Source organism: Platichthys flesus, chromosome 9, assembly GCF_949316205.1.
Source record: "Platichthys flesus chromosome 9, fPlaFle2.1, whole genome shotgun sequence".
Taxonomy (NCBI): domain Eukaryota; kingdom Metazoa; phylum Chordata; class Actinopteri; order Pleuronectiformes; family Pleuronectidae; genus Platichthys; species Platichthys flesus.
In genome coordinates, this window is record NC_084953.1 from 19,176,243 (window position 1) to 19,190,366 (window position 14,124).

General features: G+C 44.9%; 1 protein-coding gene across 1 annotated transcript in view; it reads left to right on the plus strand.

The window, feature by feature from the left end:
• Nucleotides 1–14,124, plus strand: part of dab1a (DAB adaptor protein 1a) — a 251,276-nt gene that overhangs the window by 224,774 nt on the left and 12,378 nt on the right. Inside the window, exons 7-12 of the mRNA XM_062395920.1 lie at nt 278–376; nt 5,190–5,321; nt 7,961–8,080; nt 8,954–8,992; nt 9,473–9,535; nt 10,957–11,010. Of these exons, the coding sequence (XP_062251904.1) occupies nt 278–376; nt 5,190–5,321; nt 7,961–8,080; nt 8,954–8,992; nt 9,473–9,535; nt 10,957–11,010 (507 nt within the window). The remainder of the gene's footprint in view (nt 1–277; nt 377–5,189; nt 5,322–7,960; nt 8,081–8,953; nt 8,993–9,472; nt 9,536–10,956; nt 11,011–14,124) is intronic.

Below are 14,124 nucleotides of genomic sequence, written 5' to 3' on the forward strand. Positions count from 1 at the left end.
TTGTAAATACCCATCTTGTGCAGTGGCTTTATCTCTGCGTGACTGATGGAAATTGACGCCACTGTGATGTTTATTACTGATGTTGTTGAGAGATTATTATTATTTTTATTGACATTTACTGACGACTGAAAGATAATCCAAGAGGAAAATTGTCTTTTAGATCGAGAGACGGCCCAAAGGGAAGTTCTTTATGGAGGCATCCTCGTATTACACACTACATAAGTTTCAGTCCTGGTTCTAACATGGTTATTTGCTCCGTGTGTGTGTTTGTCCTCAGGGTATAGCTGCTGCAGCACGGTCCAAAGGAGATCACAAACAGAAGGTGTTTCTGACTGTTTCCTTTGGAGGGATCAAGATCTTTGATGAGAAGTCAGGGGTAAGTGTGTGTGCCTGCGTGCGTGTGGGAGTGTGCACCTGAATGCAGCATTTCAGGCCTGTGTTTGTGTTTCCTCTGTTAATGAGGCATCTCCATGAGAGGGAGGGGCCCCCTGGGGAAATCAGGAGGCCCTAATTGAAACCCTGAGAACAAGACCTCAGTAGATGAGAGAACATGGCTATCCCATTGTCTGCCTCTTTGCAAACAGGGACAGCTCTGGTTTCATACTAGGCTCCAGATTATGCATATTCCATTTTACATGGCTGATTTTCTGTCCCAAGTATAGATCTATTCAGGCTCTGCTTTCCGACTGCTATCATTCCTCTTTCTTCATTATTGCCAGGTAACTCTCAGTTTAGGCATTTTCCCACTGCCAATGATATTTCAGAATTGCCAAAACCCCACCAGAGGAATCAAAGATTGTACTGGAGTTTGTCTTAATTTAGCTGACGATGAGAACTCAAACATTTACGACTACAGGACCAAGAGAAACCCTTTGGACAGGCGAACGGTGAATTCAGTCATTAAATCCTGTTGCAGAATGAATGTGCCTGCAGCTCAAGGGAAAGTGACCAGTGGAGCGCAGTGATTTCTTTTTTAATTTCTTATTCAAGGATTCTGTGACAGGTATTATCGAGGCTCAGTCCCCAAACTGTCACTGTTTCCTTGAACAAGAGATATGCTGCCTGCCGAGACTTCCCAGGATACTTGGTGCTCTGGATGGATGACAACCTCACTGAACAATTTGGCTTTCTTTTACTGTTAATGTCCAATGAATGCTTCATTTAATCCCAGAACCTTTTAAAGAAATCAAATTGAATGGGCCTGACACTGTGGCTTTCTAAATTTCCCTCTGCATGTTGGCTTTCTTTTATTTATATTAGCAGCTGGAGGAAAACAGCCTGGTTTTATAAGCATTATGCACAATAAACATCTGCTGTTAGTGTCATCATGTAGAGCTGTCGGTTTCCCTCTGTTTCTTCTGGCTGTCAGTCGACTGATGTGAATGTAATCTGGTCCAGATTCAATGTAAAGCTCGCCGGTCTATACCTGGTTTTAGTGGCCGACATGCAAAGCCTGAGATTTACACCTCAGCAGGCGCTGGTTGTCAGCGACTCTGCGTGTGTGTGTGTGTGTCAGTGTGTGTGTCAGTGTGTAGCCGCTACACAGCAGTATAACTCAAAAGTCTGGGGTATTAGGCAGGACCCGTCGGCCTCCCACATGGCAGCCATATTGCTTGCGGGGCCAAACTCATCCCTCACAGGTCCAGTCCTTCATCCCTCATTTTATAACCCTCATTTCTCTGTCTCATTCTCCGTCTTGCTGCCTCAAACTCTAGGTACCAGAAGACAGAGAGGGATAAAGAGGGAAATAGAGATAGATATATAAAGGCAAAATAGAGAAGCAGTGGAAGAGAACAAACAGAAACAAAGATAAGAGAGGGAGAAGGTGTAAAGAAACAAAGATGTGTAAAAGACAGGAATAGGATGAAAGCTATGGATGGAGACAGAGAGTTAAAGGAAAAGGTGCAGAATCAGTGCGCATATGTCAAGGTAAAGCTCTCCACAGGGAGACCTTGTCCTCTGTCTCTGCACATTAATATTAACTATAAAGATATGCTGTCCTTACTATCAGTCCTTCAACCACTCCTAATGGCGATGGAGGGAGGGAGAGAGAGAAAGTAAGAGAGAGAGAGAGAGAGAGAGAGAGACAGGCTGCTGAAGTTCAGGGATCTTGACAGTCTCATTCCCCTCCTGTGCATCAGTCAGCCAGATGGGTGGATGGATGTATGGGTGAACAACTGGATGGATGGCCTCTCTCTTGGAGGAGGGAAGGTCGTGCAGAGTGGATGGAGGTGGTGCTTGAGATGGAGGAGAAGAAGACGGGTGACATTAATCTAGCAGAGGGCAGACCAGACTCTCTCTCTCCCTCTCTCTCTCTCTCTCTCTCTCTCTCTCTCTCTTTCTCTCTCTCTACACGCATGCATGCACGCATACACACACATATGCACACCCACCTTCCTCAACCCTTTTTGTCAGTCTTGTCAGGGCTGCCGCACCACGTCAGGTCAAGAACACACACGAGTGGAGGGCTGCGCCCTGCTGCTCCCTCAGAGAATCAAATCAGAAAGATTGAATTAGTCCTGTTCAGCCAACAGAAAAGACTTTATCAACCAAGTACACATGGAGAGAATCAGGTGCAACTGGAACGGGTACCGATGCCAGACTCTTCCATACATTTGAGTCTCATCTCATTTATATTGATATTGGCTAACAGAGACCCGCCCACTTACAGTAGAGGGTCAAGCCTGAGGGCACAAATTGTACCATGTCCAATGAGAAGTTCAGCAGTGCCATAGGAACTAATTAGGCCTCAAAGCTAACTGTTAATCTCAGTCCTGACCTACTGACTGGAGACCGGACAGCCTCTGCAGGTCGTGATGATGTCTTACCCCCCGGGAGAGATGTGAAACGCAGGGAGGAGAGAGACACGGTACCCTGCTGCTTCTCCCTCCCCACTCCCAGCGTAACGGGGGATATCTTGGTTCAGTGGCCAGCAACTGCTGAAGGGCATGCTGCCCACAGTCCCTCAGAGACACTGCATGTGTGTGTGCGTGTGTGCGTGCCTGCGTGCCTGCGTGCGTGCGTCTCTCTGTGTGTGTGTGTGTGTGAGAGAGACCGACCATTAGTGCATATCAACAGTGCTGCAGAGAAGAGACGAGAGTACACAGTCAGTATCGACTTTTTGATACACCCACCTGTTTTTGCAAACACTTTGCCAGAGAGTGCATCTTTTTAAGCAACTTTGGACTCCATGTGATAGGTGATGCTGCCAGACGTGTCGGTTCTAGCCATTCAGTCCAAACTTTACCAAGAATGATGCAACACGTTTAGATTAAGGTTGCAGTCTCGTTGGAACAAATGTCACAATAGAGATATGAGAATAATAACATTCGTCAAATCACAGCTCAGAACAACAGGTGTTTACAGCCCGTAAATGAAGGGAATATACTTAAGCAAAGCTTAACATCAGTTTATTCCAACTTATTGGTGAACACCAAAACCAAACGGTTAAAGGGTCCTAAATCCTGCCTGCTGAGAAATGCATGGATGTTAACCGGCCAATCTTTGAAAATGTGGTACAACTTATACCAGAATCCCTGCGGAAAATGTTCTGCCCTTTGTTAAATCGCGACATCAGAAGATGGCTTCTTCAAAGCACACCTGACCCACTAGGTACTGTAGCTACTACCCTTGTATGTAAATTGTTTATACTCTGAGCTGGAGTTGCTTCCAAGACGAGACAGAACAATTGAATGAATGCAGTCATCTCATTCTCTGCTCTCTTTGAATCAGAGTCGCTCTTTGTCACCTCACCACCCACCCACAGATAATTCTTCCACAACCTCTGCCAATGAGCTGTGTGTGTGTGTGCGTGCTTGAGTGTGTGCATGTGTGTGTTTGTGTGTGTACATGTGTGTATATGTGTACATGCAGTGGCTTAGCTGTCATTTCAGGTCAGTCAGTGGTGATAATAATAATCATTCCTCTAATTATAATTATTAAATTTAGAAGACATGACTCATACAATAATTATCTATCTCTGCTGGGGCTCTCAGTGTGTCATTGTGTATTTGTGCATTTGTGTGTGCGTGCGTGCCAGTGCCCCTGTGTTAAATTGGTTTCACTATACTCTGCCATGTGTTACTTCTGGACTAGCTTCAGAGCCAGCAGATGTGTGAGTTTAGCCTCTGATGCATAGCGCTCCAACCCCTAGCATGCATTCAAAAGCTACAGGGTCATTATGCTGACTGTGTGTCTCTGCTCCCAGCATGCAGCTGGCATACACAGTAACAACAAAGCAGACATTTAGTGTGACTTAACAGAGGGCCGTTGAATATTAAGTTGTGTGTGTGTGTATTTGTGTGAATGGGTTTTGAGAGCGAGGGCACAGATGAAGTGATCAAGTCGACAGCTTGCCGAGCTGTGATTGTCACTGATCCCCCCCCCCCCCCCCCCCCTCTGTCCTCAGGAAAAACAGTGCCATCTGCCACAGGCAATGCCAGCTTGGCACTCCCCACCCAGGCTAAACTAGAGAGGGCAGGGGAGCTAGGATACAAGGTCTCGGTGTGAGACGGTTTGTTTCCGCCTGTACCCTTGAGGGAGTTTGTGTCAGATTTATCTTTCAGCTTCCAACAGGTTTTTTTTGTGCAGGAATTTGGGGAATTCATCAGTGTGTTTGCGTGACAGAGTTCGTTCATACCTTGAACTTTTTGATACCAACTACCAATCTCTATCTACTTTAATCTTCTTTATTCATGAAGTGGCACAAGCCAAACAACTTTTTCATTGAGTGCTTTACAGGGTCCAGAGAGAAGATAACAGTTCAGTTTCTTTGAACGCTTTTAAATCTACGATGAGAGCATTTCAGACCACTTCTTTTACTTGTAGATGTTTTTTATGAATTTTAATTTACTTGTAACTGTTTTTTATCATTTTAATTTCTGTTTATATGTTGTGAGTGTAATATTGTGAGTGGACATATGTTATTTGTTGCTGCCTCTTGGCCAGGACTCCCTCGAAAAAGAGGTTTTTAATCTCAATGGGACTTTCCTGGTTAAATAAAGGTCAAATAAAATAAAAATAAAAAATAAGCAGAAAATATACATAAAGCTCATTAAATTTGAAAAGGTCCTTTTAAAATCCTTAATGAATACTTCATTTTCAACGAGTTTTTAATTTATTTGCTTATGTGAGACAAGGCCTGAATTTCTCTGTGTGAGTTATTAAACGGGCTGTGTCACCTCCTTCAGGTCCTCCATCACCACCATGCGGTCCACGAGATCTCCTACATTGCCAAGGACATCACGGACCACCGAGCCTTCGGCTACGTCTGCGGGAAGGAAGGGAACCACCGCTTCATGGCCATCAAGACGTCACAGTCGGTCAGTGTCTGTCTGTGTGCGTGCGTGTTTGAGTAACGGCTGTGTTTGCGCACGTTTCGCCTTGTACCCTTTGTGTGCAGGTTAATGTGTGATTCATCAGGGTCTTTTCTCAATAGCAGGAACCTCTTGACATTTAGATAAGGACCCTCGAACAGCAGCTCATGTCCCCTCTGCGCTGTTCATCAAACAAACGGTGTACTCTGTAGAGCTCTATAGGTTTGGTGTGTGTTTCTGAGTGTGTGTGTGGACAGATTCATGTTCAGTCCTGCAGCTACATTGTGTATATTATCTTGAGTCGCCTTTTGCACCTGATATGATTGTTGTTGCTTTTGTTAGGTTTATGTGTCTGGCTTGTTTAGTCTGGATCCAGCTGGCTCACTCTGTAGCCGTATTGATTCCCCATAGTGAGTCGATGAGGATTTGAGTGTGTGTCACCAGCTCTAATGGCATATCCATCCTCCTAGGGCCATGAAACGCTGCTCTTTGACTTAGACAGATAGGTACACAGACACACACACACAGACACACACACACAGACACACACACACACACACGCACACACACACACACACACTCTGAGGGACTGTGGGCAGAATCAGGCTTCAACAGCACTACAACAAGCCGCACACAGAATAATGTTGCTCACCAACATAACCCTGCTGCCCCACAGTGTAGCACAAGGCTAAATTCTCATCAGTCTTTTACCTGATGTGTGCCAGAGGAAAGGTCACAATTATATGTTTCTCCCGTTTTCAGCATTTGAACCGTGCAGCCATCACCCGCACACAGTGTATAGCTGTGGAGCAACGAGAGGGTGGGGGCAGAGAGTTTATGGCAGCGGCTGTAATTGGAAAGTAACCACTTTGATGTGAATTAACGGAGCATCTCTGTTCTGTCATGAAGACTGAGATTTAAAGTTGTTCCGAAAAGGCCAATTTGGGGGTAAACTTTAAAGTAATTGGCTTACCACTAAACTCTAAAGTGTCAGCACAAGAGAGACATGTTTTATTTAGCAGTGGAAGTCCACTAATTATGTACAGGGAAGGATTTCATAGACACGTCGTTGTTGTAACCTTTGAGAAAAGCTACAGTTATGATTATTATAAATGGGTCTCTATTTTAGAAAAGCAACCTTGGATCCCATTTGTAGGGAGTATTAAGTGTCAAATATCTTTAAAGAAGTTATTACAGTTTTACTTATTGTATCTCTTATTGTGATATCTTTGAAACCAGATACTGTGGGCAAATCATTACAACAGCACATTAAAAATAAATGAAGTCAAAGATTAAGAAGAGGTAAATTATTGCTTTCCTAGTCGACTGCTCAAAACTCTTTACACTTATACAGCACTTAAATATTTATATACATAATGCACTTATATATATCATATATTTCTTAGCTTTTCTGTCACAAACCTTCTGATTAGGGGACGGCCTCCTTTCCTATGGTCAAGTGCTTCAGCCGTCACTGGTCAGTCCATCTAAAATATCAGTGCTGTCAATCAAAGGTGTGAAACCCTCAGAGTTGAGGAGCAAAGACTAAATTCCAGGGCTCCAGGGTTCAACAACTCCAAATGAATGAGGAGAAGATATCAGATATCTCTTCTCCCCTTGTACAGTACAATCAGGCCCTTTCTCTGGAGGTTGTAGAAAATCACTAACGGATTTTGGCTGAAGAGACGAGTTGAGGAAAATTCAATATACCAAGAAATGAATGAACCAATAACCAACTCTAGAATTAAATATGGGTAAAGAAATTCTGATCAATGTAGATTTAAATAGTACAGTGTGTCTGTCCACAGTAAAATTCTTTATCACTACCACTTACTATAAAAATACTCCTCGCTAAAGGCATAGGCTGTGGATCAGTCATCTAATTCAAGTGTGCCAAACTGAGGGTATCTCATCTCAGTGGTCCTATGAGCTGCCCGCTCCTCCTCTAGATCATCTTTAAAGTTTTCTTCTTTTACAGCTGTAACATCCGCTGCCTGTCTCAGCTTTCCACCTCTCATGTTACCTAGAAGTTCTGATCGAGCAGCAGCAGAAAAGAAGAGAGATGCCGAGAACAGACAGCGATTAATATGTAGTGTCAAATGCACAGAGGATCTCAGACTGACAGAGTGACTGCTTTACTGTTGGCTCAGCAGGAGCCACCGATTACCCCAGAGTGCCTCCTATGAGCAGGAAGACAACACTGAAATACAAAGACGTTATTCAAGGCAGCGTTCATTCTGTGAACTCAAGGTGCACTCCACGTCGCTCCAGTCAATAATTGATTGGGTCTGAAACACCGTTGTACTGTAGGACTCTCTGCTGTCGTGATATGACAGTTGTTATAAGTTGTGAGTTGGGTTTGTTGTCGGCACGTTTGCTCCCCTGACAAAAGAAGCTTGTATCTGCTCTTGTGACTGTCTGATCCAGGCCGAGAGGAGGAGCAGAGTTGGCAGTGATTGTGCAGATGTGTGAGTGGAGAGTGAATGAGGACCTGATGTTTTTCATGTCATGAGGCACGGCAGGTTCTGTCATCTTTATTAGCCACGTAACTGGAATAACAAGGCATGGGTTCAGTACACGAGTTCTGATTAAGCTGTGTGTGTATAGTGTCTGTGTGGGTGGATAATGTAACCTTGTGGTCCTAGGCTGAGCCTGTGATTCTGGACCTGCGGGACTTGTTCCAACTCATCTATGAGATCAAGCAGAGAGAAGAGATGGAGAAGAAGGCCCAGAAAGACAAGCAGTGTGAACAGGCCGTCTACCAGGTACACTTAAAGTTCTTTCTTACCGTATTTCTGTCCACTTACCTTAACAATCTGCCCTGAGTGTGATGAACGTCATCCAAGAGACGAGTCAAGTTGGACTTAACCCATGAATAAACCTTAATATTTGCAAAAACTTTTATTTCGGAAACATAGAGAGACATGATTTTCATGACATCATCTTCTTCCTCCACCTCAAACACACCTCTAACTAACGGAGCCTTGGTTAACAGTAACATTTTCTGGGTCCGAATCTTCATCAGTGTTATTTTCATTGTTGTTTTGGACAATCAAGCTGTAATCTGATTGGGTACGGCTCCCCTTTAGATCGTCAACCATTGTCTGAAACGCTACTTTTTGTTATGGGTATACGCTACTAACCAAACAAACTACATCTAATCACGATTTATTTCATTTGTCACATTGAAAATGAGATTGTGATTGAGACGCACAGGTCTGGAGAAGCATGCGAAGTTTACCCAGTCTTAAAGCTACATACAAGGATATGCAACTGGTCTAGCTGGGTTTAGAAAGAACAGATCCACCTGAATGAGGAGCACCCATGGATAGGTGTCGTCAGGGGCATCCTCTGCCCATTGTGCTCATTTCACCTCCCTCCGTTCTGACTTCTGCACAGCTGCTGTTGAGTTTCTCTTTATCTCTCTGGCTGTGTCCCTTTCTCTGATGATTGCTCAAATGAATATGTGAATGCCAGGAAGCTGCTCCGTCTCGTCTGTGCTTACCGCCCACACTTTCTACTCCGCCAGCCTAACTCCCCGCCTCTTCCCTCTCCTGTGTCTTCTCCCCTCTGCTCCTCTCATCTCCTCCCTGTATGATCTCTCTCTCCCCTCTTTTCTGCCGCCGCATCACCTGCAGACAATACTGGAGGAGGATCTGGAGGACCCGGTGTACCAGGTAACTTTTCTGACCAATCACATTGCTTCTGTCAACTTGCTTCATTTCTTGTCCGTCAGCTTGCTCCTCTCTGTGTGCACTGTGGGGAGACAGCCCCTGTGTGGTTACAGTGTGGGGACAGCACGACAGGGGCAGATTGGAGGGTCAGACGTCCACAGATGTGTGTGTGGAGTCAACGGGAGGATGGGATGGGACAGTAGCCGTGCGTCTGTGTGCACGTCTGCCAGTAGGGGTGCATGATCAGCCGAAAGATGTGTTACTTTTCTCAGCCACTGTTGGAAGTTTTTTGCTGCTTAAATTTCCCTCCTTGTGTCACCAGGATCTAGTCTCCAGCTGCTTGTTAATGAGAACTTCTTCACACTGCTGTCTGATGAATGACCTTTTTACGATTACAACACTTTTTCTCTTAATTTTCTCTATCTTCCAATTTCTCTCCTGCTTCTCGTTTTTCCTCTCATCCCTCTGCTGCTGACGTTGTAGTACATTGTGTTTGAGGCGGGACACGAGCCCATCCGTGACCAATCGGAAGAGGGCATTTATCAGGTATTCACAGGCTTGTCTTGTCTGCTTGTGTCTGAGTTGTGTCGTCCTCATCTTGTAGTCAGCGTTGGACTGCGGCTACTGACAGGAGCTCCTCTGAGCAGATTAAATCTTTCACCTGCTGATCAATAGACACCAGATACATCCGTCCTTAATGGGACATACATATATACTGTGGCCTGCTCTTAAATATAACACCTTCAGCGTTCACATGTAGAAAATAAGTACAAGAAATTAAAGACAGACAGAAAGAGAGCTAACCAGCCAACACTCTCTGGAGGGAAGCTAAAGCTATATGCCCCAGAGAGAAGAGCCTTTCTCTGGGTGCACTCCTCAGAGACGTGGGTATAGACCTCTGAGGGATGAAGAGGGGGAGGGTGCAAGTGGAGGGGATGTGGAGGTTATTCCCGTCCTGTTTGGAAGGCGGACCCCTCCTCTTTTTCTCGCCTCCCCTCCCTCTTTTCTCTCCCGAGGAGATGAAAGAAAGCGGGGGGAAAGAAAGATTAATCACCAGCCTCTCGTTTGATCTTTAAATAAAATGGATTGAAAATAGAAAAAGAGGGCTGGCGCGTGCACAAACATACACAGAGAGATGCACACACCCACACACACACACACATACAAACACCCCCCCCCCCACCACACACACATATCAGAAAGTAAGAAACGTGAGTCTCAGCCAGCCCCCAGCCACTGAGGCGCTAACGTATGAATAAAGATGGAAGCCTCTAGAAATAAACATGTGAAAGAAGTAAACAAGGCACTGAGAGGAGAGGAGGAAGAAGAATGGGACCGACTGTGCTCGGCAGAGACCCACATTCTTCACCAGTGCCCTTTTTCATTTACCACACACTCTGATTAGGCCAATCCATCTAGGAGAGAATAAAACTTTATCTCACACATTGTGTCACGTAAGGAGAAACAAAGCCATGGGAGTCCCATGATTCATATTTATCAGCGTCCTGCCATCGCTTCTCGCTGCTTCTTCTCATTGCACACACTGTCAAAAATCTATCTGGCTGCGTGACATAGATATTACATGTCTCCGTGTGTGTGACTATCTGAGTTATTACATGTCTGCGGGTGTGATAAGCTGCCTTATCCATTCTTTATTAGGCAGAAAGCGAGGAAGAGGGACCATCTCTGCAGGCCGGTAGTTTACTGATCTGTCTTGTAGATGAGTCTTTACTTTACAGATTTTAATTCAGATTATTCCTGCACACACACACACACACACACATGCACACACACGCACATGCACACGCACGATCAGCCACACTCTGCTCATGATGGATTTGATTCCTGAAGAGCCCTGTTCCAGAGCCGCATCCAGTCTGTCACAGTGCCGTGCGTCTCACTGCTTGATTAATCCAGAGGTAACAGGCTTTTCTCGGCTGCCCTGACGTTATTGGACGATTGTTTAGGTTCCCACCAGTCAGCAGAAGGAAGGGGTCTATGACGTCCCAAAGCGACACCCAGTGAGTGACCGTGTGTTTGCCCGTGTGTCCCGACGTCCTCCTCAGCCTGCCTCCCCCTCTCAGATAAACCTCTCAGCTGCCCCACTCGAGTCTAAAGCATTCTCCCTTTCGGTGCCCTCTCTCCTCTTGAGAGCTGCGAGAAGCTCTAATTTTGCGGCGATTCCACTTCCTGTTAACGGATCTCCCACACAGTGATCCAGTGTGTTTGTAATGTTCCCCCTGAGAGGTTTGCTGGGACCCAGTGCTCTTTGTGCAGTGTGCTGTGCTACTCCTCTGCTTGTGCTGTAGCTGTGGTGGCTGGTGCCTTTCTCCTCATGCTCCGTGGTGCCTGCTCCTTGCATAAAGTGAACTGGGATACTGTACGTGTGTTTGGACTTGTGTGTGTCGTGTCTGTTTACGCAGTGAAGCATGCCAGGCTGTCGTTTGCCCATGTCGAATCCAGTAAAAACCTGCATGACATTATCCCAGACTGTGTTAAGACACATTTTTTCACTGTCATATCTTCCTTTTAATGGATGTAAGTTATACGACTGACTATAAATGTGCATGGCCTCATGTTTCTGAATTTATACTTCCGGACGTTTAATAGGTTTTCACCTTGTTCATGCATATATGTGAGTCTTTGCAGGGGAACTCTATGTGTGTTTGTGTGTAGTTGAGTAGGGTCATGTGTGTGTGTGTGTCTGTGTGTGTGTGTGTGTGTGTGTGTATGTGTGTATCCTTAAGCTCCTGTTATTGGCTATCACTGCCAGTGGTTATAATGAAAGATGACCTTGACCACTGTCAGGCTGCACTATAACTCAGCTGCTCTTTATCCGCCTATAAAGATGCTATTTATATGGCTGCCTGATTTAATCTGCTAAAATCTTCACAGTCACAATACCCAGGCTGCCGTCCCGTGTTACTCTGTCAACACTTCACCTCATGTTGCTGCTCTGTGGCTCTTCCCTCGGTCCAACCAGAGCCTGCCACCTCTGTGTGTGTTCAGCTAAAACCAGACTCCCCCCTTGTCTCCACTGGTAGTCAGAATCCTGCTCGATAAAATTTGGTAGACTGAGAATCGGTCACACAGTTTCCTGGTTGTATATTATCCCCATCTTTGGTAAGAAGCTTACAGGCACCACAGTATTTTCTGTTCTCTCCTCACCCAGCCCACAACACATGCTGCTATTTGAATTGCTTTTGCGTTGGCCGGTGTTTGAACATGAACAAATCCAATTTTTCTCTCTTGTTGTGCAACCAATTGGACCAGTCATCCATTCTGGTTTGAATACAGCCGATTCAAGTCTTTTCAGCCTCCCAGTCTCTCAGTCAGAGGGAGTAAATATAACCCTGGATCAGAGAAACATAAATGGATAATAGACAGTGACGATTATTTTTGTGTTTTGGATATACCTTTGTTGTAATTTGAAGATAATTTAATGTACTTTCAAGATAAATCCAGACTCGCAGAGGACAGGAAGCTGCTGCTGTGCTGCTCTCTATGGGCTGAATCACGTCACACCAGCTCAAATGTCAAAATACTGCATCCACAGTAAATTGGAAATTTAAGTAGCCTCCTGATGTTCACTTCAGCCTCAAGGAGAAACGGGGGAATTACTGATAACTGAAATATCTTCCATTTAGTGAAAACAACTACAGCACAGTGTTTCTGTTGCTGGCAATACACTTTTAGATAAACTCCAATAATATCTATTATTTTACTTTAATGATAAATGAGTCATGGAACTATATAATGAGTAGAATTAATATGATCCATTTCACAAATCTAAAGTCTGATATTACTGTATATTTGAAGTGACTGCAGGTTTTGCATTTGCATTCACTACCTTTTAAATCTGAGAACACTTTGCAGTCTGATGTTTCCTCATTCTTCCTATTCTGCCTACACAGTGTGGAGGCTGCAGGTGCACCTGCTCTGACCACAAGCTGCTTCCCTTTTCTGACAATTGTTATTAGGTTGGATTTACTGTTTATTGCATTGGCAGGAGAGGTTCATTGTCCTGTCAGCAGAGGTTTTGACAGTGGACAGTAGCTCAGATGAGATCACTGCTGCAACCACACACACACACACACGCACACACACGCACACACACGCACACACACACCACACACACACACACACACACACATAAACACACACACACACACACATTATACCTCAGATGAAATGATACCTCTGGCAAAACCTGACCTCCTGTCAACAGCAATTTCTTCTCCTACTCTGTCACCTACTTGAATGATGACAAATCAATAAAATAAACACACACACACACACACACACAATTTCAATCTACTGCGTTCTTGACTCACTAAGAACTGAGAGATTGTGTTGAATCAAAAGACGCCCTCGCTTCCTTTACTCATGTAAAGGTCAGCATATTAGTAGCAGCCAGACAAACACATAGACTCTGCTCAAACACTGGTTTAGATATGATATGATGTGATGTCCAAATGTGTGTAAATTGGCCGAGCTTCTAGTATAAATAATGATTGTGTAAAAACAGCCTTCTAAGTGTGTGTGTGTGTCGGTGTGTGTGTGTGTGTGTGTGTGGTTTTTCCGCGTCTGAGTTGGTGAGAGAATGCAAGCGATTGACTGACATGTCACACAGTGTTGTGTCTTGTTCTGAGCTGCGAGTTTGTGTGTGTGTGTTTGCTTGTGACAGGTGGGCTTGGTGTGTTTTTGGCGTGTGCCTGCCTGATCAGTCACACGGCAGGAGGTCAGCAGAGTGGCGTTAATTAAAGGGGCTGCGTTAATTGTATGCAGAACACATGTGCACAGGTACTTACCGTTTCCCTGGAGATGGCTAATTGATAGGTGGCAGCGGCGCTGATAAAGATGAAGGGTCGGCCCGAAGAGATGGCGAGAGCATTTAATGGGCACACAGGGATAATTGGCAGGGCAAAAGAGAAAGGGGTGGACGGAGCCGGAGAGTGAAGGAAGGAAACCAGAGGAATGGGCTGCAGCAGAGTGGGGCCGTGAGCAGGTGGAGGTGCCGTGTGCTTCAATCCAACTGTCAGATAGATTTAAATACTCCAGAAATAATATCCAGATTGAAATAAACCATTATGAGTTCATATTTCCAGCTGAAGAACAACTCATCCTGTAGAAAA